Here is a 27,789-nt window from a genome sequence, read left to right as displayed (position 1 = left end):
TCCTCCACCTCCTCCTCCTCTTCCTCTTCCTCCAACAGGGGAAACAAACCCTCTTCCTCCTGCTTGTGGTTTTAGTTTCTCCAGCTTTGTCAGACTTGTGTTTTTTGTGTTTGTTTGTTGATGTTTTATTGGTCAATCTTTTATTGGTCAAATATATATCCTTCTCTTTGTGATCCATTATTCAAACATAATTTGGCATCGTATGATAAATGTCTCATTTCCCTTTATTTGCTGTAAATGTTTAATGCACTTTTGATTTGAAGAGATTTAAGAAGTGTTGAGAGTCCGGATCATCTCCAGCTCAACTGCCTCTGTGTGTGACAAGGGAAAATAAAACACTCCACATGAGATCCACACGTCCCGCAGAGTCTTTATTACACGGCCGGAAAGGGAAAAAAAAACTATGTCAGAGCACAATGGATATAAATATTTTACCAAAAGAAAAATGTTTTTCCTCAGTTTGGGATTTGAATTCAAAGCAGAGGCGACTTCCTGAATAATGCAGCCTGCTCTGCATGCACACTCAGTCATTTCATAGAAATGCCACCGGCTCCACGGACTCGACTTTCATGAATTCCCGAAAAATCACAGAGAAAAAATATGATCTGCATTTTACAAATCTTCTCCCGCTCCGGATACAAGCTAATCTCCACATGACACGAGCTGGCATTTTGTTCATTGTTGTGCTGCGGTCGTGCCACCCGCCGCGAGTTCAGCTGGAAAGCAACGCGGGAGAGTTTGACTGTGATATTTAACTGCAGACATCAATACTCAACATGGAACTGAGTCTCCATGTGTTGAGTTTTACATTTTACATCCAAGAGAACAGAGCGGCGTGTCAGAAGCCCGCTCGTCTTTACTCTGTGTGTCTTTGTCTCGCTGAAAGAAAGTGTCTCACTGTGCGACACATACACGCGCAGTAGGGAGGACCAGTGTGTGTGTGTGTGTGTGTTTGTGTCTCTGCGTGTGTGCTTTAGAGAGTGATGTGTTCACTCATTCAGTCTGTTTCCAGGTGGATGGCAGTCAACTCTCTCACTGAAGCCAGTGGATTAAGAGCTTTGTTCAGTCTGTTTGTTGGTGTCACAGTGTGTGTGTGTGTGTGTGTGTGTGTGTGTGTGTGTGTGTGTGTATTTTACCCATCATGTGGGAACTCGCCTCCCTTATGAGAATAACATGCACATAACGTAAATCATGTTGAGTGAGGGTGAAGACCAACACTGTGTGTGTGTGTGTGTGTGTGTGTGTGTGTGTGTGTGTGTGTGTGTGTGTGTGTGTGTGTGTGTGTGTGTATTTTACCTATCATGTGGGAACTCGCCTCCCTTATGAGGACAACATGCACATAACATAAACCATGACGAGGGAGGATGCAGGCTGAAGACCAACACTACTGTGTGTGTGTGCGTGTTTTTGTGTGTGTGTTTGTGTGTGTGTGTTTAGCAGGATGAGGTGGACGAAACGCAGTCCAGTACAATAAAGAAAGAATCCATTTCACTGGTGCTGATGCAGAGCCCGTAAAGTTTCTCCGGATCAGACCTGAACATCTTTTACGAGTCTTTTCATTTCCTGCGTTGCGTGGCGGCTCCTGCGAGCGCCCGCTCTCCTTAACCATTCCCCCAAGTGCAATAAACAGCTCCTCGCTAATACTCGTCTAATTAAGTGAACCTTTTATTTTTCATCATTACCCATAAAGCACCAGTAGCTCTTGATATTTCCTCTAATTTCCTTTGTGAAGCCGTTTTTTAATATATATTTTTTTTTTCCCCTCCAAGAATTCTGATGAGATCACTGAACAGCTGCGCACTAATCTGATATTAATTAGCTGTTAATTATCTCCAGAACAGACTGACGGCACCTTTTGAAAGACATGGAGCAGCCTGGCCTCCAGTTGCATTTAGTCGTTCGTACCTTGAGCGCACAGTGAAGATCATTTCGATGCACTTGGAGCGCAAACGGAAGAAATGGGGGACAAGTGTCCATCATGAACGTGGGAGGTGACTTTGAGAACGACAGAGCCGCCATGTGCAGACGTACGACGGAGGATCGAGATTTTAGAGCCCTCTTTTTGGGCTACACGCAATACTATGAATTGAATTGAAGTGTAGCATTCAGTCATCTTTGTAAATCTGCTTTTGCTTCTCGTGCACATTCATTTCTCTGATAAAAGGCCCCCCATGTGTTTTTTTTTTGCAGATGATGCGCAGCTGTATTATAGGCAACACAACAGTGATGATGAACACACACAAGCAGCGAGAAGGAGGTCAGAAAATATCCTGCCACAGACATCCGGGAGATCACTTCTGCTTCTTTGAAGGATTAGAGGATGAATACATTTGACAGACAACAAAAGAACATCTACAGGAAGCGAGATAAAGCCTTAAATCCTCCTTTTTTCTTCTTCTTCAGGAAACGAGCAGACATCAATACAAACACAGGCAGCGCCTCGTACTTCTGTTGTGTATGTGTGTGTGTGTGTGCCAGAGGTTGTGTGTGAGACTTGAAATGATCTGCCTGGTGTCGCTGAAGCCCGTGGAAAAAAAAGAGGAACAACCTCTTTAGTTAATCTGCTTCTTCCAGTCGGCCCGCGTGTGAAAAGCCTCCGCGCTCGCCGCATTCAGCGCCGCTCAATAGGCCTTCTACCTCCGGCCTCGCCGAGTCGCAGCTGCTCTTCACGGCGAGAAAAGAAAGTGCCGCACATTGATTCTGCTGCTTTGTGGCCGAGCCGCCTGACGAGGAGAGACATGGCGGGGAGGATGCGAGAGCGGGAGCGACGTCATTCCCCCCCCCCCCCTCCCCCGCTCTCCAATGTGACTGCGGTGGAGAGACGTTCAACATGTTTGACCCTCTGCATGTTTTATCGCGGTTCCTGTGGCAACATGGTAATATTTGTATCGCATTGTAATTTTAGCGTAGATTCATGTTAATTTCATGCAAATGCAGAAACTTCATTTCAATACGTACAGCCCGGCAGTCCTAATTGTGACAAAGCAAAGACCTTTAAATGAGACAAACGCAATGCTTCTTATTTAGCCGAGGCGGTTTAGCATTAAGTGGTCATTAACGTGGCACATGAGGAATCGCCCCTCGTCTCCATTTTGCTGATTCACTTTTCTTTTTTCCTTTTTTTTTTGGGGGGGGCACGAAGAAACGAGCAGCGGAGATGAGGTCCTCCGGCGTGGAGACGCCGGTGGAGGAGAGCGGGACGGCAACACATTGACTGTTTTTGACTCGTCAAATGAGGCGTGCCGACCGACGAGGGAGTTTCTCCTCGTTGACGTTCACGTTGTGTGCATGAGCTGTGAACGTGAGCTGCGATTGACACGGTGGCGTCTGCACATGTGCAGGGAACTGAACTAGAAGATGAGGTCATACTGCTCTTTATGGAAGCCCCTTAACAAAAGTGAAGTCATAATGATGAGCTAGTATCTCATCATTATGTGAGATGCTAAGTCACAATTATGAGCTACTATCTCATAATTTTGACTTAGTATCTCATTATTATGACTTGGTATCTCATAATTATGAGATATTAAGTCCAAATTATGAGATAGTATCTTATAATTATGTCTTAATAATCTTATCATTTGGACTTAGTACCTCCCAATTATAATATGCTAAGTCATAATTATGAGATACTAACTCATAATTTTGACTTACTATCACATATTTATGACTTTGTATCTCATAATTATAAGATCTTCATTTAAAATTATGAGATAGCTAAGTCATAATTATGAGATACTAACTCATAATTTCGACTTACTATCACATAATTATGACTTTGTATCTCATAATTATAAGATCTTAAGTCCAAATTATGAGATAATATCTCATAATTATGTCTTAATAATCTTATCATTTGGACTTAGTACCTCCCAATTATAATATGCTAAGTCATAATTATGAGATACTATCTCATCATTTCGACTTACTATCACATAATTATGACTTTGTATCTCATAATTATAAGATCTTAAGTCCAAATTATGAGATAGTTAAGTCATAATTATGACTTAATTATGAATTATGAGATAGTATCTCATAATTTCGACTTGCTATCTCATAAATATAAGATATTATCTCATAATTATGACTTACAGGATCAAATTGTTTTCATTGCAGTGGCGTAACGGGCTTCCATAGTTATGAGAGTCAATGGTAAAGCTGGAAAGAAATGCAATTTAGATGTTTTTAAAAACAGATATTTGGCCTCCGGGATGTTTGTGTTGGTGTAAAGACGCGTGAGGAGCTTTTGCAGCATCAGAAGGAGAACGCTTCACTTCACCGGGCGCGTGAAGCGTCGCGTTGTTGCATCTGTAAACGTCTCGTTGAACTGAATCTCTGCTCTGAAAACAGTCCTGATGAACATGAAATAGTGTTTTCTGTGTAATGGTGTGTCACACCTGAGAGAGGAGCTGCTGCTTCCCTCTGGATGCTCTGATAGACGATGACAGCAGTGTTCTCACCTTCAGACTCGCTGAACACATTCATGACAAAACGGTGGCATTTTGTAACAACTACGCACTATTTAGCACCAGTGAAGCGTGAGCAAACGTCATTTATAAAGCATGGTTCCAACATGAACAGTAACTCATTAGTTCATCAGTACGCAATGCATTAACACAGCTATAAATGTCTTATTCTTGATTACTAAACTATTATGCGTTTATAAATGAACTCCACATTTGTGAATTAAGTAATATATATATTGCAAACCAATTATTAAGGACTTATAGATGATGCACTAATGGTTAACATGTGCTTTATAAACATGTTTAATACTGTAATTCCTTAATAATTCAGGTATTAATAGTAAAGTATTAGGTACGTATTTTGTGTGACCATCTAAAGTGAGAAATATCTGCTTTACAACACATTTATAAATGACATTGAAAGGCCAGCAGTGCTACGAAAGTTTCATATCTTCTCAACAGAGAAGGGAAATAAGAGAGAGAGAGATTATGAGAGGAAGAGACACATTATAAATATTGTCACCAGATATCAGGAGATGAAATTCCTATTTGGTATTTCAGGGAACTGAAATATTCATGAATGAAACTGCTCATCCTGCTTTGGTGCAGATCTGCATCATTTCAACACGTCTCTCAAACAGCTGCCGCCGTGCTGATGAGCAGACTTTAAAACATCGCATGGACACTGAGGGTTCGGTCACCAGTTTGTATCTAACAGCAAACACTCGTAAAGGTGTTTTGGTTTCTATCAAAGAAGCATCTGTTAGCTCCTCGTCACATCTGGAGGAACATCTGGAGCGAGTCTAGTTCTGAATTAAACGTGTGGACATGAACCTGATTCACACGTTTCAGACCACATCAGTCTGTTTGAGGGGTTCACATGTTCTGCTGCTACATATGTGTTAAACATTTGACTCTTTCTGTATCAGTTGAATGTTTGACCTTTTGAAAACCGTGCACGAAAATCCCCCCGCGGCCATTTTAAGTCCCAGCATGCCCCATTCAGACAATCTTTTGGCGTAAAATACGTGATATTTTTCCATTTTTGAAGCGAACAACACAGTTTTTTTGACTGAAACTCCTTTGTAACTTTGTTTTTTCTTTTTGTTTGAGTTTTGTTGCAGATTCTGATTCTTTAGGTCCTAATCTTTCCAAAAAAGTGTCTTATTGACGCTCCAGGAGGCATTTGGGGGGAATCTGGCTCATATCATGCTGGATGTTCATAGTTACGATCAAAATATCTTTTTAAAGTGTTCTTTTTTTCTTTTGCAGATATACATTTTTTTAACAAAACTTTGCTAAACAATTACATACAATAAACACAAGTATTGAAACACAATGACTCTAACATACACTGTAAGAAACATACTGTGAAATTCACAGTTATTAACTAGCAGTCATTGACAAGTAACTTACTGTAAAAATAAAAAACAGTAAATCACAGGAGCTAAATCACAGTAAATAACTGGCATCCATTGACAAGTAACTTACTAAATAACTGTAGATTTCACGGCCATTTTTTTTACAGTGTAGGAAAAAGGAGGTCTGGAGCCAAAATTGGTTCCACAGTTTTCAACGGGTTAAGATGCATCGTCTTCTTTTGAAAATACTCCCGGCTCTCACACATGTACTCAGCTGAAGTGAAGTGGAGGTCATGAAGTGTTTCCAGACATCTTGCCTTCATGACTTTGCCTCTAATTGTTTTAAGTTGAGTGTTTGTGAATGAAAAGTGGAGGACAAAGACAAGAGGACAACAAGTTAAAAGGGATCCGAGAGAAGAAGACGAGTGTTTGGAGCTCCATGGATACACTGAATATTCACCATGTGCTTTTACACTTATAATATTGTGTCATTGCAGACAGATGGACTGTCATGAGGATCAATCCCGGTGTTTCCTTTAGGGTGTCTTTCTTCTTTCCAGCTGCTTCCTTTCCCTGGTAAATGTTTGCATTACGCTGAAATGAAAAAGGATCAGCGTGTGCTTTAACTTTCGCCGAAAGAGGAAGTGACAAATGGGTTCTGTTCTTTCCTCTGTCTCAGCATTCGTCAGCTCTTGACAACGAATGCTTTATCTGCTGCACTCTGGGAAATTGGTTTCCCTCCATCGACAGGTGTTCTGTGTCTGTGACTAGCAATGCCCCCCCCCCCTACCCCCCCTCCTCACCTATCTTTTCATTTAGTTTCAACATGTAATGAGACATTCGGAAACAACGCAGAGACGGGAAACTGAAAGAGAAAAGAGTGAACTTGTGTCTGCCTGAAGGTAAAACCTTCTTTCTCTGATTCATGTTTATAAAGTGTTACATTGCTGTAACAAATCCTCAGCCACGGAGAATTTACATTTAAATAGGAATACAGTGCTGTGAAGATAAACTGTGTGAGGCTGGGGATAATGCATTAGAGTAAGCCTGCCATCACGCTTTCCTTACTTATGAATCAATGAATGTTTGGCTCAGTCACTGGCCTCCACCATTGTTTTCCTAAACAAGACAACAGCCTCCACCGGTCTCCTGCATTCACATTTGGTGTCGGTGTAAAAGCTGCAACAACCTCTTGTCACCAATATGACTGATGCTCAGCAGACAGTAGCTGTTCCAGGAGGTGTTTTTATCATCTGCGCTCCTCTACTGAGCCGCGCACTCGTCACGCCCGTTTGTAATGTTTTCTGTAAGGAGGCTTTTTGTTGCTCTTGTGGTGAAGTTAACAAGGACTTGGCACGGCATGTTTTCCTTCTTCGGCTAACGAAAGAAATGCAGCCGTTTTGGATAGAGATGTGTATGGAAGCCCATTTTCGCATATATATATATATATAAATAAATAAATAAATATATATATATATATATATATATATATATATATATATTTATATATATATATATATATATATATATATATATATTTATTTATTTATTTATAGTTATGACCACAAAAAAGTATGACAAAGAAAAATAATTAAAAAGTCTTGACAAAAAAAGTATGACAAAAAATGAAAATGAAAAAAAGTCCTGACAAAAAAAGTCATAATTATGACAAAAAAAATCTTAATTATGAAAAAGAAAATAATAATAAAAAGGTATGACAAAAAAATTAAAAGTATGACAACATTTTTAAAAGTCTTTACAAAAGTACGACAAAAAAATATTTAAAAAAAGTCAAGACAAAAAAAGAAGTCATAATTATGAAAAAAATCATGATTCAGATTTTTTTTTCATTACTTTATATTTAGGCTTTTTTTGTCATATGTTTTGGACACACACAGCATTGTGTATCTAAACCCGTTGTCTACATTCTTCAGTATGAATCTTCAGTCAGTAACAATACCGACACAAAGGCAGTGATGAAGACATTTAAAATGTCACTAGTTTCATCAGATGATAATTCATAAGTACTATAAATAAGTATCTATTCTCATGTGTGATGCACGCTTTGTGAAACACGTCATCTGCCATCAGATTTCCAGCCTCCGTCAGTTGAGTCTGACTCTCTGCGTCGCCGGTGCCTTTGTTAAAACATCTCTTCTCGCATCGACAGATAATCTGATTCCCGTTCAAAGCATCTGAATGTATAATCTGATGAGACTATAGGAGGTAAAGCCGTGTGATCCGCAGGGCGTCATCGCAGCTCGCTGCAACATTATCTGCTGGATCAAGATGTGTGACTCTTTCCACCACGTTGCACTCAGAGATGGAAAACATCCCTCGCTCCCTTCATCCTCCAGACTATCACATCACCACAGGAAGTGCACTCGGAATATAGTTTTAAGTGGGAAACACTTCCCCTGCTTGGCGGAGAAAGCTTCGGGTTTAATTACACTTGTTTCTATGATTTGTGCAAGATAGATATTCTTTTTAAAGCTTCCATCATTTCCTCAGTACCCTCTTACGCCGTCTGAAAGCGTCCTCTGAATGGCCGACACTTCTCCCTCCTCTACCACACAGCAGTCACGCCGCTTCATCGTTTCACCGAGTGGGAGCTGAGCGTCAGTCATATCAGGCTGGAACATGAACATTTGAAGTCACTAACATGGGTTTATGTGAGTGACTTTAGTTTATTTTCTTCATTTTCCACGAATAATACTCTGCAATGCAGTTTGAGTTGTAATAACTTTCTGTTGAAGAACCAGTCAGATGCTGTTTAGGAGGGTTTAGTGAGGCAGAACTGGAGAGACTTACTCTTTACGGTTCACTTTAGTGGCAAAGAGTGACGCGTGACACCACTGCAGTTTAATAATGTTTGACTTTAAATCAGGCACCAATAGACGTGATTACACAACTATGAAAAGGCTGCTTGTTTTAATATTGTTTTACTATTTTCCAATTTTATATGAAAACGTCTTCTAAAAAGTGAAAGGTGTTTTTTTTTAAACTGAGTTACCTTGAATCACGTTGACGGCACTGAAGCTGCAGGCTTTAATATCCACAGTCTGAATAAGTGATATCATGCATTTATAATGCATTCTGCAGGTAAATCTACTCCGACTATCATCATCATCATCATCATCATCATCATCACACCAGATACTGCCATGATGATCCTTTATTGGACTAACGTGCTCTGTGAGCCTCCTGCTCGGCTAACGTAATGAACTCCCCCGGTGAGCATGTTTCTCCAGCTCTGTAATGCGTTCACAAGTCTCTCGTATTGAAGGGTCGCTGCCCTCCGCGGTGACCTTTGACCTTATTACGAACCACCACCGCTTGAGTCAAAGCATCTTCTCCACAAACAGCTGAACTCCAGGCGTGTTATTCCTCCCCGACGGCTCCGGCCTCACATTCATTTTGCAGTGAGCTCCTCGGGCCGCCGTGCCGGTGGACTGTTCTCACTAACCGCTCCAGACGGCTCTACTATGGCTCCGATCTAATCGGCTAAATAAAGCACTTTGACAGTTAATTTAAACACCCGGTTCAGCTCGGCGGCTCCGAGGAGACGAGGCGGGAGGCGTGTTAGAGTAACTCCGAGCTTCGCCGCCATGTCTCGGAGCCACGTGGAGAGGTTGACGCTAAACGGGTTTGTAATATCTGCACATACGTGTTGCCGCTCGGCTTTGTGAGTAATGTTTGGTAATTAGCGCTTGAATTACACCGTGGTGCTCGAGACTGAGTTCAACGTTAACTAGGACTCACACTGGGAAGATAAACAACGCCCACACACACTCTCTCACACACACACATACACTCCATAATGTGCTGTGTGCTGAGCCCACACACGTGGACACGGCTCTGCTGTTGCGATGATAAGGGTCGTGCTGGCTGCGTCGTGCGTTTGGCTTCAGTGTCAGCGGAGGCTTTCGGGAGTGGATGTGACACGCCGAGAGGTTAAGAGAGAGGCAGCGGGCGGGGGGAGGGCAAACGAGTTAACAAGCGTTGCATCGTCCGCTCAGAGAACACTCCCACTCACTGGGTGGACGCTGCTGTTTCACCAGGCAATCCTCCCCTTCTGCTATCTCTGCTATCTACTTCACAAGAGGAGTTTAAGTGCATATCGTGCCGGTCATCATGTCCATGTGGGGCCCAAAAGGTTTACATTTGGGCTGCAGATAATGGTCCACAGTTTCCACCTGTGGTTGCCCGTACGGGTTTCAAGTTGGGTTATCCTCCATATGATAAACAGTAGGGTGCTGTGGTTTTGGTGGTGATTAGAGTCTTGGAAATGTTAAAGATTAGCAACTAAATTGATTTGATTGCATTAGTATTTTTCATGGTTTTATACTTCGATGACAGTGAGATTAAAAAAAAAAAGTGGTTTTCATGGAAGTCAATGAGGCATTTTTGGCCACGAAGGTGTCCAGAAGGAGGATTTGACACTACATGAAAAATACTACCGCAATCAAATCAATTTTTGTTGCTAATCTTTGATATTTCCAACACTGTAATCACCACCAAAACCCCATCACCCTACTATTGAGGCCACCGTGGAAACTGAGAACAAACCCACTTGGGACTCTGATCTGCAGCCTAAATGTAAACCTTATGGACCCCACATGGACATGCTGACTCGGCTCCCCCCCTCCCCCTCTATACCAGAATCATATTGTGTGAAGCCAGCGCTGACACAGGCCCTGTGGAGGCCGGTCTGGCCGCGTGAGACTATAGTGGAGCCTCACCTGTGGCTCCCTCTCTCTCTTCTGGCTTCTTCCCGGCCTCTGGCTGACAGCTGTTTAGTCACAGCTGTCTCACCTGGAGAAGGTGGCGACAGGGCGCCCGTCTTCTCCCAGCCGCCGCCGGAGCTCCTTGTGAGCCGAGCGGCAGGAAGCTGCGGTCCAGAAGAGAGAAAAAGGGCTCGAGCGTTACAAACCCATCCGCCGCAGTAATACCGAGCAGGTTCAGAACGTGTCATGTGTGTTCATGCTTGAGGGGCAACTCAATTAAATATAATTGAAATGATGTTTACTGCTGTGAATATGATCGATATTGGAGTGTGCTGTGCATGAGAGGAACGAGAGCCGCTGCTCACAGCTGGCCAAGCTGTGGATGGTCCTGCTGTGGATCAGACCATCAACCAGGAAACACGTCTTCATTTTATTTGTGTTTTATTTTGGGGATTTCACAAAACAGACAGCAGCTTCTCGCGTGTCACATGTTATTTGTCAGTTTTAATGTCAGACACAGAGTGTTGTGACTCCCTTGTGTGGGCGTGTGGACGTCTATAAACCACACCGTCTTCTTCCCAGTGTTTTTGTGCCTAAAGGTAACTGCCAACGGAGAACAAAGTGTGTTGTGGCACTCTGACGGGTTGAAATCTGACGAAGCGCGTCGCAGCTGAAGAGCACTCACCACGCATCCCTTCTTTTTGACGAGTTGCTAATGAGAATATCCCGTCCGGTATTAGATTTCCTCATAGGTGTGGACGCCTGGAGGAGACACACAACAGGCTGCAAATAAAGCTTTATTTCCTCGGAGACTTTCACTTGAACTTCAAAACCAGCGCGTTTGTGTGTGTTTGTCTTCATTCACTCGCAAATCTCAGAAGCGCAAAGCAGGAACACGTAGAGCCGAACCGCTGCATGAACACATTTATCTCTGAGTCACTGCGTCGGGCGTTTTCAGACATGAGTGTAGGTTCCTGACTGACGACAGCTGTTCCCTCTTCAACCTCCAGGCTTTAATTCTGGCAAATAGACTGATTCAGTGGCTCCAATCTGAATAATTACAGGTTGCATTTTTGTTTGCATGCAAACATCAAGGGGAAAACGGGATAAACAGACAGAACAGCAGACACGCCGGGTGTGTCTGGGTGCTAGAAACTGGGTGTTGTAAGAAAGTGTGAGCCACTCAGATAGCAGTTATCAGCCCACTTCACTTATTAACATGGCGACAGCTGTGATGAAGTGTGGATGTGGATCAGTGAGGATTTCATCCAGTTTGATCTCTTTTTTTTTCTCCTCGAGTGATCATGTTCGTGTTTGTATTACTTTTACTTTTGTGAAAGAATCATGACAAAATACTCCTCGAAATATAATTGGGGGTTTTATCACTTTATCCGCGAGCGAAGAGGAAGATTTTAAAGCATTATTAATGAGAACATTGTCTACATGTTGCGGCAAAAGTAACAGTTTTCCCAGATTCCCATCAGGATCCGCACAAAGGACCGTCCTTGAAAAACCCTGGAAAGTTCCTTTCCAGTTTATCGTCTGTTAAACTTCCTCTCAAATCAGAGGATCTGAGAGGTGTAAGGATTTGCATACTCACATCCCAAAAGGACCAACAGCATCAGCATTTTAAGTCCGGAGCCGGATACAACGGCAACATTTTCCCTTTTTCAGATACTCATCAGGTTCAGTTGAGTGTTAGTCACAGAAACGCTGCTCTCTCTCTCTCTCTCTCTCTCTCTCTCTCTCTCTCTCTCCCCAACCTGCTGAAAGCGGCCGCATCGACCTTCCTTATCGCCCAGAGCAGGGAAGAGGAAAGGTAGGAGGAAGAAAGGAAGAGAGAGAGAGAGAGAGAGAGAGAGAGAGAGAGAGAATGGAGGAACAACAACAAAAAACAGTACAATTTCAAATTGATTTGAACATTTTTTTTTTGTTTTTACTAAAAGCTTCTGAGGACAAATTACCTGACATGCATACATATTGGGGTATAAATACAGGAAAGGGAGGAAGATCAAGAGATAAAAGAGATGGAGAAAAGGAAAAAGAAGCCAGAAAGGACATATATGAAGGGATGTTGCGGGAGAAAGACTGTTGAATGTGGCTTCATGCGCGTCATGACAGGAAATAGACATTCTCATTTTTATTCTGTCACCATCATCCATCTGTCTTCTCCTGCAGAAAAAAAGAAAAAAAACTATTCATCACAGGAGCTGTTCAACATTCAGGTGCGGGTGCTTTTTCATCTCGTATAAAGTCAAATAATGTTCTGGAGAGATTATAACCTGCGACTGGTCCAGTTCCCCAGTCGGGTTAGAGATTACCAGCGTAGACACATTCGCTCTCAGTGTTTGCATGATGAAGAGTCAGATGTGTCTGGATGTAAAGAGAGAATATAATCATGTTTAATGTTATAGATGCTAATGTACCTTTAATTTCTAAGCCTGCTGGAGATTACACTAATACTAACTCTTCTTATAAAGCCAAGTAGCCCACAGTCATCTTGTCTCCAACATTATTCAAGAATAAAAGCATTGTCTATTAATGCATTAGTGTTTTATTAAGTGTAATCCGTCGGCTGCAAACTCTTGATTCAGAGTGTGTTTCATCTCTCTCATGCTGCCACCTCAGGGCTCTGCAGGATTACATGTATTTAGAGCTGCTCATGAGCATTTACTCTTCAATTGCACCAGAGACAACAAGGCCTCTGGACTTCACCGTTCAATATTTAGACATTGACTGGAATATGCTGCATATTCATGTCGCAGCAGTGGTTTAACATCAGCTACAGTACGGATGTTAATGAGAGTCGAGGAGTAGTAGGACTCACAACTAGGTTTACTGTGTGTGTGTGTGTGTGTGCGTGTGTGTGTGTGTGTGTGTGTGTGCGTGCGTGCGTGTGTGTGTAATAAGTAGTAATACACCTAAATACTGAATAAAGCTGCAGGTCTGGTAGTAATTAGCATGATGATGATTAGACTTTTAATAAGTTGATTCTCTCCAGCAGTTTGATCGAAGGGGATCAATTCTGTTTCACTTCTGTTCCAAAAGTGTTGACACGGAAACTTTATAATGAGCTTCATATCCAACAGCATTTGAAGGTAATTTAGAAAACTGTCATCTAAGAACTTCAGAACTATCGGCTTCTGCGAGACTTTAGATTAAAGACTCCGAGGCTTTGCTTCCTGTTTAGAAAGCACTAAATGCTCTCGCTCCACAACACCTCTCAGACCTGCTCGGTGCTTGTGGGTCTCTCAGGTCGCCTCACACAGGCCTGTTTCAAGGATTAAGGTGAAGTCTGAGGGGAAAGCTTCTTTAACGAGGAGCGCTCCGGTCTCTGGAACAGCTTCAGATGACTCAGATAACCACCTCGTGTAATGGAAAGCTTAAAATGCTGCTTTGCTGCTTTTTCTGTTGACCCGCTTTGTCTGAGCTTTTTTTTTTCTTCTCCCTTTTATGAATATTTCATGGAGACGAGGTTTAATCCTTGTTGTCTGCTGTTTGCATGCACGTCACTCTTTACTTTACGATGAAGCGAGATATGAAGTGAAACCACAACAAGGGTGCTCCGGTCCAGACTTTACCAGCTTCATCCTCACTGAAGACTCCACCGCCGGGGAGCGCGGGCGGACCACCGGTGGACTCGTTCACGCTGAGGCATTGATTCCACCTCCCCCGCTGCGAGCTCCGCGGTGCTGCCGGCCACCTGGCGCGCTCCCCCGAATGCCAGCCCGCACTCCCCGTCGCGGTGGGTTCAGCGCCAGTCTTTTATGCCGCCGAACGAACGGAGCGTAGCCCGTTCGTGTTGATAAGGTTGTCGACGCGGGCCATGTAGGATTCATTCAGTCTTTTCTTTGCCTCTCAGCGTTGTGACGAATGTTGTTTTTTGTCACTGTGAACTTCATCCCCACTGACCCCCCACCGTCCTGCAGACTGCAAAAGCTTCTGTCAAACAGAACAGACTCATGCAGAGCATGGACGGATTAAGAAACCACGGGCCCCTGGGCCTGGTCGTGTCAAGGCCCCCCCACGGCCCTGACAAAACAGTCCGTATTGAACAACGATACCGCAGCTGAAGGGCCCATATTGCACGGCGTACTCGGCCCCCCTGAAGTCCTATAGATAAACTGAGGGGATAAACACTCACTTGAAAGGTATCATGATGGTTTCTTTTTTCTGTGACATCTTCAAAGTGAATGTTTAGGCTAGTCTTTAGTTTCAGTAAGACTTTTGGGGCCCTGTTAATGAGATGAATGATTTAAGCGTAGCATATACCAGCCACGGCGCATCGAGTCATATCATTTTAAAGTTAATAACAGCGACGTCACGCAGAGGCTCTGGCTTAGGGGCCCCCTGAGCTCATGGCCCCCTGAGCTCATGGCCCCCTGGGCCCGGCAGGCCCGTTCGTTAATCCATCCCCGGTGCCGAGGCAGAGATTCATGAACGTCACTTAAATCTAGACGCACAATGAAACTATCCAGGTCGTGCCATTTCCCTGTGTCTCTACAACATCACGCTCCTTTTTCTCCGCGTCATTTAACCTGGTCTCATCGTGTCATAACTAAGTTATGACGGCAGGAAAAGCACAGGTGCACCCACTTTAGTTAACGAGGGCTCGGCTCCACCGAGGGTCAGTGAGCGCGGCAGCGGGACCCGGCTCGTCGTTAGCGAGGTTATTAATCACACCTGGGCCTCTCCCGCTGCGACGGGAAAGCCACTCCGCCAAACGTGGAACGTTGAAGCGGCTCTTAAAGCGGAATGGATGTGTTTAACTCATGTAGGGCGACACAAGTCAGATTATAGAAACGTAATTATGGTGCCACTCGAACGGTATAATTAAAACAGATTAATATAGACGTATTCTACGATGGTGGGTGTTTCCAGAGAACGGGTACTGACGGGATTTAGTGAAGATGGAGTGGAAGAGCCATTGGACAGGATACATCTTTTGATACAATTCTATATACATATATATTTGGATAAACTTGTTTAGGCGTGTGAACTGGGGGGTGAACATTGCGTCTCCAATTCTAATATGGTATCGGTCTCAATTGAGGATAATGATGCTTCTCTTGATGAAGCCGCTGTGTAAATATCGGCAGAGACAAACTATATATCCGAGCCGTTGTTGTTCTACTATCCAGCGCTCAAGCTGTTCAAAGACTTCATACTTTATATTCAGGAGTAGTTTGTAGTCAATCAGAGTTTCCAGAGAGAAAGAGAGATGACCTTTCTTTGCTGTTCAAACAAACAACCAAAGAGGCCACGAATGGGATGAAATGAAGGTTCCCTCTAAACTTTAATAGAATTATATATCCCTTAGAAGATTCGGATGATGTGTCTTAAAAAATAAAAAAGGAAGGAGACGTTGGAAGTGGAAGCCTATATGTTATTATTAGTATTTTTGAAAGCGATGACCTCAATGTTCTCGTGTTTTCTGAATAGCTTCTTAGCATTCACCTTTTAGCAGAACCCAGCGGATACCTGTGTTGTTACCAGCAGCGTTGCTGAAGGTGAGGCGGTGTGTTGTCATACTGCAGTAGCTACTGGATACTCATCTTTTAAACAGAAAACCCCCTCCGGCTGGAACACTGGAGGTGGAAATGTGTGGCTTTCAAGCTCTGGTAGCTGCCAGCAGAGCACACCTGCTTGGTGTGAACTGGGTCCTGTGTGCTGCATAATGACTTCCTGTACTGCTGAGAGCTCTGTGAGGTCACTCTGCTCTCTCTCCCAGCATGCAGCAGGACAAAGCTGCAGGGACTGGGAGTGTAAAGACAGCAGTGGACAGAGGGATACAGAGGTGGGAGGAGAGAATAAACCACAGAGTTCAAACTTTACTAATGACGGTGGGAGTCGGGACTGAAGTGAGTTATGTGGTCTCTGCTGCTGATGAGTCATGTCATCAGGTAAAGTCAAAGCCAGGTGTGTTCCTCTGTCTTATTATCAGACTGTAACTGTGTCATTGAATAACTTTTATTCCACAATTCCACTTGTCAAAGCAGGAAAAACACCGGTGTCACTAATCAAGTTAATGATTGTCCCGCTTGACGTAGATATATAAATATAGATGGATAGAAAGATGAATAAATAGATAGATAGATAGATAGATAGATAGATAGATAGATAGATAGATAGATAGATAGATAGATAGATGGTAGGGGTGGAGGAAAAAATCGATACAACATAGTATCGCGATATTTTGCGTGGCGATATAGTATCAATTATAAACATTTTGGTCCTAGAATAATAAAATCAATAAATGTTTTGTTGTGGAAAGTTTTTCTTTAGGGAACTATTTGCGGTTTTTAAAAAAAAGGCAATAAATCGCGGTACATCGCAACACTCAATATATCGCATTATCGTGATAATATCGTATCGGGACTTAAGTATCGTGATGATATCGTATCGTGGGACTTCTGGTGAGTCCCATCCCTAATAGATACTTTATTTACTCCCAGGTGTGGGATTTGTTTGTAAGTAGCAACAGCAACCAAAGTTACATACAAATAATGTATATATTTAAATGAAATGTGCAAAAATGCAAAGTATATGTAGTGTGTATACAGTGAAATAGAATATATGTGCACAATGCAGCCATGTATATTCATATAGGAACTATATAATATGTTATATGTATAATATATTATACAATATTAATTACACCTGGTTATATTGCCTGCTATCACCCGTTCCTTTTCAAGAGGCTTTTCCGAATGCAACAAATACATCCCCGTCTCTTTACCTGCATTTAAATGACACAAACATCTCTTGTCTTCAGCATCCTTGTGCGATGATTTTTGCCGCTCGTGCGCCGTTCGTGTCATACAGGTCATTCATTCACATTCACAAGTTCACACCACGAGAATGTTTACATCAGACAACTCAACGTAGCTGTATGATTGCAGCGCTGTTCATGTCAAGGTTGAAAAATAGAACATTAAGTCACACCGAGCGGTAATCGTGTCGACGCGTCGAAGCTCGACGACAGTAAGTGAATGGCACGCGGCTGCTCCTTCGTATATTGTAAAAATAGCTCACGATAACGAGGTGTACTCTTCACCACATACTCGTGAATGTGAGCGGCAAACACATGACATGTAATGTTCATGGCCTTCAGAAAGGGAGTGAGTGACTATTTATAAACTGACAAGTAGCATGAAGTTGAGATGTGTTGCTGTTGTTGGTAGAGTCACATGCTATACTTGACATTTTAGTTTGAGATCTGCATAATTCACGATCAGATATCCATGTGTTTTGCCTCTCACATTCACGAGTACATGACCCTTTGTTGTTGCGAGCGATTTTCGCGGAGCAGATTCCCTCCTGCGCGGCGGCAGGAGGACGGAGACTCCTCCATCACTGTGTCACGTCCTACGTCAGCGGGATGCCAAGTGCTGTCAGGATCACTGCACCAGCAGAGTGTCAATGACTTGGGTCCCGGACCTGCGGAGCACCAACAACACAGCGGCGGCTCCATTATTTGTCAAAGTTTTGACAGGAATCCAGTGACAGCAGGCAGTGCCAGGAGATGTCCTCTCTTGTTTGGAGCACGGATCAATCTGCACATGTTGCCCCCTCGTTCCATCCCCAGGCCAGAATTTAACCCTTTATTGGTCACTCATTGAACACTTTGAGATTCAAAATGTCAACCCGAGAGCGCCGTTGGAGGACATGATAATACTCCTTTACTGTTGTGACAGACAAAAAAATTAAAAAATAAACACAGGCAACAAAACAACTGATATGAGGTCAGAAACATACATATATTCTAGGTTCAACATGTGTAAATGTACAGGAACCAAACATTGTGTTCATATATAATGAATTCAGGGAGCATGATCCCCCCAACACACACACACACACACACACACACACACACACAGTTCCAAACTAATTCCTGCCTTGCTTATACAACATCTGACTCTACCTGTCAGGTCATGAATAGTCTCTCAGTCTTCGTTACTCATTATTTGAAGGCCACGACCAAAAGGTGACCTTCATCACTCAATCTGTTAATGAGCGAGTCAAGCGGGGAGATAATGACATCATGTCACGATGACATCACACTGGGATTCTAGAATGTACGACCTCGTCATCGCAACAGAGTTTCCCAGATGGAGGATTAGATCTCACACCGCAGCTCAGAGAGGGTTTGAGTAAGATGGTCGACACTCTTCTGCATCTGTTGCACAGTACACGCTGTTTTATTATGAAGTGGACTGTTAAGAAGCTCCAGCTTCAGTCAATAGATCTCTGACCTGCAACACTGAGGAGTCAGTGACAGGCAGCCAAGCAGAGAGACGTCAGTCATCGTGAAGGTCGCCTCCACACAACCACAACGTGTGTGTGTGTGTGTGTGTGTGTGTGTGTGTGTGTGTTATTTCACAAAACTAGGGAACCAGGGAAGATGGAAAATGGACAATTACAAGAACAATTTCCAGATAGAGTCTGACAAAGTTGATTTAAACCACCTGTTGAGTTTGTAATATATTGAACGAAAGGTTCAATATATTCCACAAGGTCTTCCTCCGTGGATGGATTTGTAAAACACAGCAGCTGTTAGGATTTCATCCAGAGGACGAAACGACACGGACCAGAGCAACAAGTGCCCCTTGCCGCCACTTTCCGTGTCTGTGTGAGTCTCCGTTCGTGTGCGTGGCATCAGGACAGCAAGGAATCTGTCCGGTTTCCAGGTCAGCCGCTGTGGTCGGAGCGGAGCAGTTTGGGTTCCTGCGTGTCTCACAGCTGTCTGATGCTATTAGACCGCAGCACGTCTGCTGGGCGGATCGACGCTGTGGTCCGGCAGATGGTGAGCTGATGACTGTTCGACACGGAGAAAATGAACATTAAATGAGCTGATAATAGAAATTAGATTGGCTTCGACTTCCATCGGGAGAGCCTCAAGGCTGTGTTGTGTGTGTGTGTGTGTGTTGTTGAGACTTTATTCATTTTGATATATCAAAGCTGCTGCATATAAATGTGTCTTACGTTGGCCGCGTAGCCCCCGGTACTCAGATGTGTGTCCCATCAGCGTCCGGCCCTTGGTCCTGTCCTCGCCTATCTTTCCGTATTCTTCTATATCTCATCTATAAAGCAGGACGGATGTCTCTCTTGTGTCCTGTGATTGGTTCGATCTGTCTCTTCATACAAACCCAACGTGTCTGTTACCCTTCTCTTCAAAGTATCCTTGAGCAGGTCCGACGTCAGTTCACCACAGTCTCTTGTTCTTAGCTCGTAATAACTTCATTCAATAGAGCTGGCGACCGCCACAATCCACTGGCTGCAGCAGTGAGAGAAGAGAGGAGGACAAAGAGGGAGGAGGAGACGCTCCGTCGGTCAGGGTTTAGTCTCTATCGACCGTCTGTGAACTGGATTCAGCTCAGACTGAACCGGTTTCTGTTCCCACAAATCAATTGAGAGTCAACGACGGTGTTCGAGGTCCAGGGCAGAGTTAGATTTGATGGTCCTTTGGTTTGATTGTTAATTTTTTGGGGGGACTAAAGGGTTCAGAGGAACAGTGAGTTATCTCAGCCGGATGGACCGCGTGACATCATCGACGGGTTGACACACTGCTGGGTTCACAACAGGAAGAGAGACACGGACGTCAGAGATTAAATGTGTGTTTCCTTCAGCACAGCTATGAAATATCGTCTCTCTGCGCTTATTAACTCATATGACTTATGGTCGCAGACTCGTAAAGTTGCATTAGTTATTGCACAAACCAAGTAACTCAAACGTTTCAGATGAATAATCAAAGCTGTGTAAAAAGTAATTTAGTCATCCAAACTTGTAAAATGAAGAATCGCTTTCACAGGTTTCATACAAACCAACCGAACATATTAAAATGAAATATTATCGGAGCATTTTTTATATTTTTTTTTACTCATTCGGGAGTCTGAACTAATCGTGCTTAATAACGGATAAAAAATTGTGAAAATGTAATTTCTGCATTGCTCTCTCTCTCCCTTCGTTCTTACTCGCTGTCCTCACGCGTCTAAAGAGGTTTTCTTTGTCAGATTTGTACAAAATGTTCTTTCTCTCGTTCCTCCCACTTTCTCTTCCTCTCTTTACAGCTTGCAGATACTTCGATTGTATGTGTAAACTATTCAGCTTCTCTTCGGTGTATAATTACTAGTCAGCATCTTTTCACTGGCACAATTCTCTCTTGTTGCTCAGCTGGATCGGTTGGACTGAAGTAAACCCCTCATATTAATCTCTTTATCCATATTCAATACCTCTCTCATATGTTCAGAGCATCTAATCTTCAGTAGTGGTCTCTGATTATGTCTTTGTCTCTCTCTCTCTGTTGCCATTTCCTCATTTGTTTCATCCTGAACCTGACTCGCTTTGAAAAGCAACAGATTCCCCTCATATCCACTCGTCACTGAGGATGATGATGTCACGGGCTGTTTCTAATAAAGGAGAAGTTATCGACAAGCAGAACGTCTTACAGGACGTCAATGAGACAGACGGGAAGACGACTCCACGGTCCTCTGGCCCCGTGTGTGTGTGTGTGTGTGTGTGTGTGTGTGTGTGTGTGTGTTTCTCAGCTCGTCCTGGGACTCGATGCCAATGAATAACCGTCAGTGTGACACGATGGGAACCCGTGTTTGCCGACAGGCCGACGGTAAAGTTTGATTCATCAAACCCGGCCGGCCGCCTGCGACGCGGCGCCCCACGTTGGATGAACTGCGGCGTTCGTCTGCTCCGTTGGTCACGGAGAGACGGTGACGTTGATGTAAAAGTATGTGAAGCAGTTAGTGCAGTTAGCGGTGAGAACAATCAGCAAATATGAGGTCGCAATGACGAGACACAGGCAATCACAAGCGCCTCCTACATCTCTGCTGCCGTAAGGATGACTATATATATATATCATATCCATGGGGTTGTGTTGAGTTTCTGCAGCTGCAACTCCTTTGTCCTGGGTAACAACTATTCTATGTATTCTTTATCATTAATGCCAGAAGACAGACAGCAGATGAAGCTTATGAGCTTTTCCCACGTTTGGCGTGCCAGCCGAGAGCTGCAGCGTTGCAGCAGCGAGCTCAAGTTTAATGAGAGGAAAAGCGTCATAAATCAACGCTCTTTGCAGAGTCACATGGTAATCAGCTGGGGGGGGGGGATGGAAACCACTGGGATGGAGCCACTGGAAATAGGCAGAGGAGCTCTCTATTCGGGACAACAGCAGAGGAAACTGGAGCTCCAAGAGTCATTAGCGTCAAAGCACACAAGTAGAACAGAGGATCTGCAACTGTACGGTAAAGGATCCACTTCTGGCGGCGGCGGCGCAGAGTGGAGAGAGTGCCGTTTGATGTGGTGTCGTGTTTAGTGAGATCAATACAGGTCTTTTCTGAGCTGTATCCTGATACCTGATGGGTGGAAAGTCAACCGTCAGACTCGTTTCATCTTCAAGGAGCTGGTGAGAGTCAAAGGAAAGGTCTCTGACAACGGGACCTCGAGGCTTTCGGGAGATAATTCGACACAAATAATGGCCGACACCCTTCCGATCTTTCCTGCATTAAACTGACTCATTTACCTTTAGCTCACACATGCTCGGTGTGATATGCGTGAGCGCATGACGCCTCGGTGAAGCGCCTCTCGGTCAGGTGAAAAGATGCAGCTGGATGAGAGCATGTGGGATCTGGAACAGGGAAAATAGCAACGCAAAACTTTTTTAAAGCAAACATGAGACGTAAACGGGGCGGATATGAACGCTAACACTGATCTGATAACACACTCCATCTTTTTCTTCTTCTCCATCGTCTTCTTCCTCTTCTCCTTCTCCTCCTCCACCTCATTCGTTTTCTTCTTCTCCTCCTACACCTCATTCTCATTCTCGTCCTTCTTCTTCTTATTATTGTCCATCTTCTTCTTCTTCTCCTCCTCCTCTTCCTCCTCCTCCTCCTCCTCCCCCTACACTGCGTGCCTCATAATGAATGGAGACACTTGGAGGTCAGGGGCTTTGAACTAAGCGTTCAGTGTGATGATGCATGAGAGGACTTCACTGTGTAAAGTCAATCATTACATTTCTTTAATGAGGGAACGTAATGAGGACGACGTGTTCTCCAACAGGGTTGAAGTCTCGATATGTCCGACATCACAGACGAAAATAAACTGGGACATCTGCCTTGTTTCTTGCATCATCTGATGTGAATACGTTCTTCCAGCCCTGGCAATATTTCAGCATTCTGCAAATATATTGGCGGCGCTAGCTAATGTCGAATCATTCTCTTCACTCAAATGACTCATTACAGTGGGACATTTTGCAAATGCACGCGGTGTGTCGCATGAAGCCATATTAAAATAGATACATCTTGTTTCTGCCTACCTTACAGTGAGTTCATTATGACGTGTTCATGCTGCGAATGTCATCCAGCAGCCTGCGAGCTGGTCTGTGAAGTGTCCTAATTCATGAAGATCGCCAAGAAACAAGACTTAACTTTCTCTGACAATCAAAAGTCTCACTTCTTCCGTCGCAGTGTGTTGATGAGATTCTAACCGTCTGCTTTCTTTTCTTTTTCTGTCATGACGAAGGCGTTGGGGATGCAAAACAAACCTCTGAACACGGCCCGTGTGACGTGAGGTCACAGGTGGAAACTAACCGGAAAACCAAACTGAGAACACAAAGGGACAATAAGACAAATCTAGACTGCAGCTCAGTGAATACTGTTCCCTCTGTGACGCTGAGTTAAGCCCACTAGATACAGTGACAACTGTGAGCAGACATTCACTGACCAGAACAGTCAAACATTGAAATGCGTCATTACTGCCGCTGCTCACTGCTGTTTATGATTATAGCTGATGCTGTGATGGACAGTGGAAACACACCATTCGTTGTGATATTTAGTAAAGACACACTGAGCAGCGGTTCGGCCCCGCGAGCAGGTTTGGAGATGTTGTGTGTTTCTACAGTAGAGATGTCTGACGTCAACACAATGTGATACCTAAAGCTCTAATGTCGCCACATTTGGAGATAAAACCATCAGTTTTATGTGGAGGTTTATTACTATAAAAGGTGTGTGTTGTGCAGACGCTCTCACTCCAGCTGGAGTGAAATATAACAACTAGAGCAACAGCTTCTGTGAGAGCTGCAACACACCACAATATGCACACTACACCCGCTTCACCCCAACAGATAGTGGCACAAACGGGACCAAGCAGCACACCAGAAGGACTGTCAATACTGAGAAGACACATTTTACATTTAAAATACATGTTCAAAGTACTTTTCCATCCAATGGAAACGCCAATAAGTACAACAGCAAGTCGTCTGTGTTCAGGATCGTGTCTGTGAATGTTGCAGATTTATTATCTGACATGAAACGTGTCTTTATGTGGTATGTTTATGAGAGACGCGTGTCTCCAACCTCCAGACGTGAACATCCACTGTTGACACTCCATCTGAGTTTGAATGTTTAATTCCTGAAGAGAAAAGAAACAACCCAGCGACCAATAGTTGACTAACCAACAGGTGACTTGCTTCCTTATTCCGTTCCCTTCTTCTTCTTCTTCCTCATCTTCACTGGCTCTTTGCTCTCCATCAGTCAGCATGTCCAGAGGCAGATGGGAGTGAGAGCCTGGAGGTGAAGCCTCGTGGTGCTGCATGAACAACATCATGGCATGAGTTCAGCTTCCTCCTGCTGAACCACGAGACTCTTGCTGTAGTAGAAACACACGGACCACACACACACAGAGCTCTCTCTCTCTCTCTCATTCTCTCTCTCTGTGTGGAGGAGTCTCCCTCCATCCCTCCATCTCCATCTCTCTGTGGAGGGGCGCGCCGGTAGGGGTCGCTACTCTCCGTGTGAACGCAGCAGCAGCGCACGCAGCGGTGACATCGTCTCCAGCTCAGCAGCTTTTCCAGGACCGGGGATTTTCTTTCCTCCTGCTCGGCTTCATCATTCGCAGCCGCTTTCTTTCTCTCTCTCTCTCTTTCTCTCTCTCTCTCTCTCTCTCCCTCTCACTCTCCTTCTCTCTCTCTCTCTTCTGGAAATTTACCCGCTGGAGACGGAAGAGCTTCGTCGGGAGAGAGCGCGCGGAATCTCTTTTTTTTTTTGTTGCACCCGATTTGAAGGACACCATGCTTTACTTCTGGATACACACCGTCTGGATCCCCGCCGTGGCTCTCCTCTTGGGATTTCAAGGCAAGGGGTCCTTCTTTTTGCATTGTGTGTGTGTCTGTATGTGTGTGTGTGTGTGCGTGGGTGTGTGTGGGGGAAATAAATGACCGCTGCCGGCTTGTTTATTGCGCGTCTGTCTGTCCGTCTGCTGCTGACTCGACTTCTGAAGGTACGTGGAGTGACTTCCCCCTTTCTTTTTTTTTCTGAAAACACCTGACATGCAGGAGAAGAAGATCTCCCGTGACTCCCGGAGAGCTCTAAATAAAGTTGTGTGCTGCAGCTGAGCTGACAAGCAGTGTGTGCGCGTGCAGCATCAGTGTGTGGCGCTAGAAGAGAGCATCCTCAGAGGCGCACGGGTCCAGCTGACAGCTTCAGGATATAGAGTCTCCTCTCAGAGTAGTAGAGACCAGACATGTGGAGGCTGTCAGCCCCACTGCTTGTGGTTATTTTAGCATGCCTGGCCTCTGTGATGGAATGTGTGTGTGTGTGTGTGTGTGTGTGTGTGTGTGTGTGTGTGTGTGTGTGTGTGTGTGTGTGTGTGTGTGTGTGTTGCTCAGTGGCACATGTGATGGGAACAAAGGCGTGTGCAACGTGCCACATACGTGTATTTATGCCCCGATATTGGTTCAAAGCCTTTCTGGAAGCGCCATCATGTCTTCCATCTTCACGCGTGACCTTTTCCCTTTGACCCCCTGATGTCTACGTTGCAGATTGGATCAGTCAGTCTCGACCTATTGGATTCTCGTTGGCACAGCTCTAATGCTGGCAAGGAGCCTGTTAGTGTGGAGTGTGTGTGTATGTGTGTGTGAGAGAGAGTGTGTTACACGTGGGTGAAGGCAGAGACATTGTGGTGGGAAACATGGAGCAGGAGAGACGATGCTGGTAAGAGGAGGAGAAGATGTAGTTTCTTTGTCTCCTCCCTTGTCTCTTCCTGTCATCAGTCACTGATGATGATCTCCAGAAGTTCAGCAGCGCTGAGATCTGTCGTGAAACAACCTGACGCTCCACAAAAGGTTGCCTTCCTGCCCGGCGGCGGCCATCACAGTGTGTTTAACAACAAGCTAAACTCCTGCAACTTCTTTCCTGTCAATCTGCATATGGCGTCCCTTTTAAAGCTCCACAAAATGCAATGAACACAGTCGTGTTTGGTAGATTATTCCTCTGTAACAAAAGCTTCTTGGTCATGACTCTTATGCCGTTTGATTTATTTACCTTTTCTAAAACGGTGCTCCGTGTGTAAGGACCATGCATCTGTGGGATGAAGCAGCACAGTGGAGGACGTGGGCTGCACCCATGAGCCGTTTGCCAAATCATCTCTGCCGATGCCAAACAGCTGATTCTGCTGCTGCAGCCCACAACCTCAGCTGTGCTGCTCGTCCCAAAGATGCACGTGCCTTACAAACGGAGCACCGTTTTAAAAAGGGGAATAAACAGGCGTTCCAACGATATAAAAGTTATCACCGAGAAGCTTTGCTACATGAGGGAAATAACCTACCAAACACACATTTCCAAACCTTTTGTTCGATGTTTATTTCGCCATATTTGGGTGATTTGATGAACTTCCTGAGCGGTTGGTTTGTTACAGGAGGGTTTCATTCCCTGACTGTGTGTGTTTAGTCATGTTATCAACCTAGTGGCATGAATTCAAGACTGTTGAATCTGAACAGAGGACTATCAGCTTTTAAAGAGCGTAAATTAGGAACATATAATACATATTAAATATGCATATGTACATGTCAACGGGTTTTTGGCAAGAGGAATACAACTCCACCTCCTTCTTACCGTCGTAGTGGTGTTCTTCACTTTGTCCTCACAGCAACTGCACCTCCATAATCACCAGATCATACTGGATTTGGAAAAAAATGTGTCGCTGTGAGCAGAGGTGACTCTTGAACGCTGAGACGTTGGCTGTAAAAAGCTCTGAATGTTACCTCATGAACCATCCCGGCCCCCCAGCTCGTCCGGGAAGCGTCTACTTCCTGTTAGGACTAAACACGGAGAGGCAGCGTTCAGCTTTTCTGCTCCACGTATCTGGAACAAGATCCCTGAAAGCTGCCGGTCCCGAGACCCTCAGCTGCTTTTAATCCAGATTAAAGACTCTTCTGTTTGCTGTTTCCTTTACCTCAACCGGATTCAATCGCCGCATCTCACTCCTGCATCGTGTTCTTGAACGGCACTGCAACTTATTTGGGCTTTCTGACTGTTTACATGTGTTCCTAACTGTTTTTAAATCCTGTTTTCTTCTGCGTCATGTTTAGATGCGTTCAATGGTTTCACGTGCAGCACTTTGAATCGCCTTGTTGTTGAGAAGGCGCGGTACAAATAAACCGCCGCTGCCTTCACACTCACTGCTTCTTCAGATTCACGGTCGATGACCTTCGTGCTGGCGTGTGGGTTTTGTTGTACAACACACCGAAGCTCTTGAACGCAACACTGTTTAGCGGCGTGACACTTTTCCCGGCAGCTCAGCACATAAACCTGCCGTCAGCAGCACAGACGCTCGGCACAGAGTGGACCGAGGGTTGATACGAGGGAGGAAACGCCGCGTAGCCGTCGCCTCAGACACCAGAACAGACCTGGATTACAGCTGCCCGTTGTGTGTGTGTGTTTTTTAAACTTGGTACTAAATAATGAAATAGTAAGGAACATAATGGAGTTGAATAAAAGATCCAGAGTTAAGATTCCCATCACTACCTCTCGCATTAAATCCTTTCTCAGCGAGTTGTTAAAGTCTTTTCATTCCCCTTTAACTTCCCTCTTATTAGATCACACATACAGTAAACCTCCCTCTCCATCTCCCGCTTCTCACTACACTCACATTATATCCTCCACTTCGTCTCGTCCTCCATCTCATCTCATTCTGCGGCTCTGGGGATTTAAAGCCGTCTCACTTTTTGTTCGTCTTCCCCGCGGTCGTTTTCCCAAAGCAGCCTGCACACGACCTACCTTTTTGAAAAATGACAAGCATGAAGGGAGCCGATGCTCATCTCAATGCGGCGCTTCTTGAGACGTGTTGTCTCATTCCACGTCCACGCGTCTGGATGTTGACCCCGTTTGCTGCTGGCTGGTCAAAGTGCAACCAGAGCAGGAGACCGAGGATACAATGAAGGAACAG

The 27,789-nt window shown here is 44.4% G+C and overlaps 1 protein-coding gene across 2 annotated transcripts in view; it reads left to right on the top strand.

Annotated features, from left to right (window-relative positions):
- The window catches only part of lsamp (limbic system associated membrane protein), a 533,915-nt gene that overhangs the window by 98,080 nt on the left and 408,046 nt on the right, over positions 1 to 27,789 (top strand). Inside the window, exon 1 of one of the 2 annotated variants that reach the window (XM_068584594.1) lies at positions 24,510 to 24,698. The exons of the other annotated variant lie outside the window; for it this stretch is intronic. Within the exon in view, the coding sequence (XP_068440695.1) occupies positions 24,635 to 24,698 (64 nt within the window). The 5' untranslated portion in view covers positions 24,510 to 24,634. Of the gene's footprint in view, positions 1 to 24,509; positions 24,699 to 27,789 lie in introns of those variants that run through there. 2 annotated transcript variants of the gene reach the window in all.

This window comes from Clinocottus analis, unplaced genomic scaffold (genome assembly GCF_023055335.1).
Source record: "Clinocottus analis isolate CAN_PGR_092001 unplaced genomic scaffold, fCliAna1.0.p SCAF_2, whole genome shotgun sequence".
Taxonomy (NCBI): Eukaryota; Metazoa; Chordata; class Actinopteri; order Perciformes; family Cottidae; genus Clinocottus; species Clinocottus analis.
The sequence above is the reverse complement of the archived record's forward strand: the minus strand, read 5'-3'. Positions and strand labels throughout refer to the sequence as shown.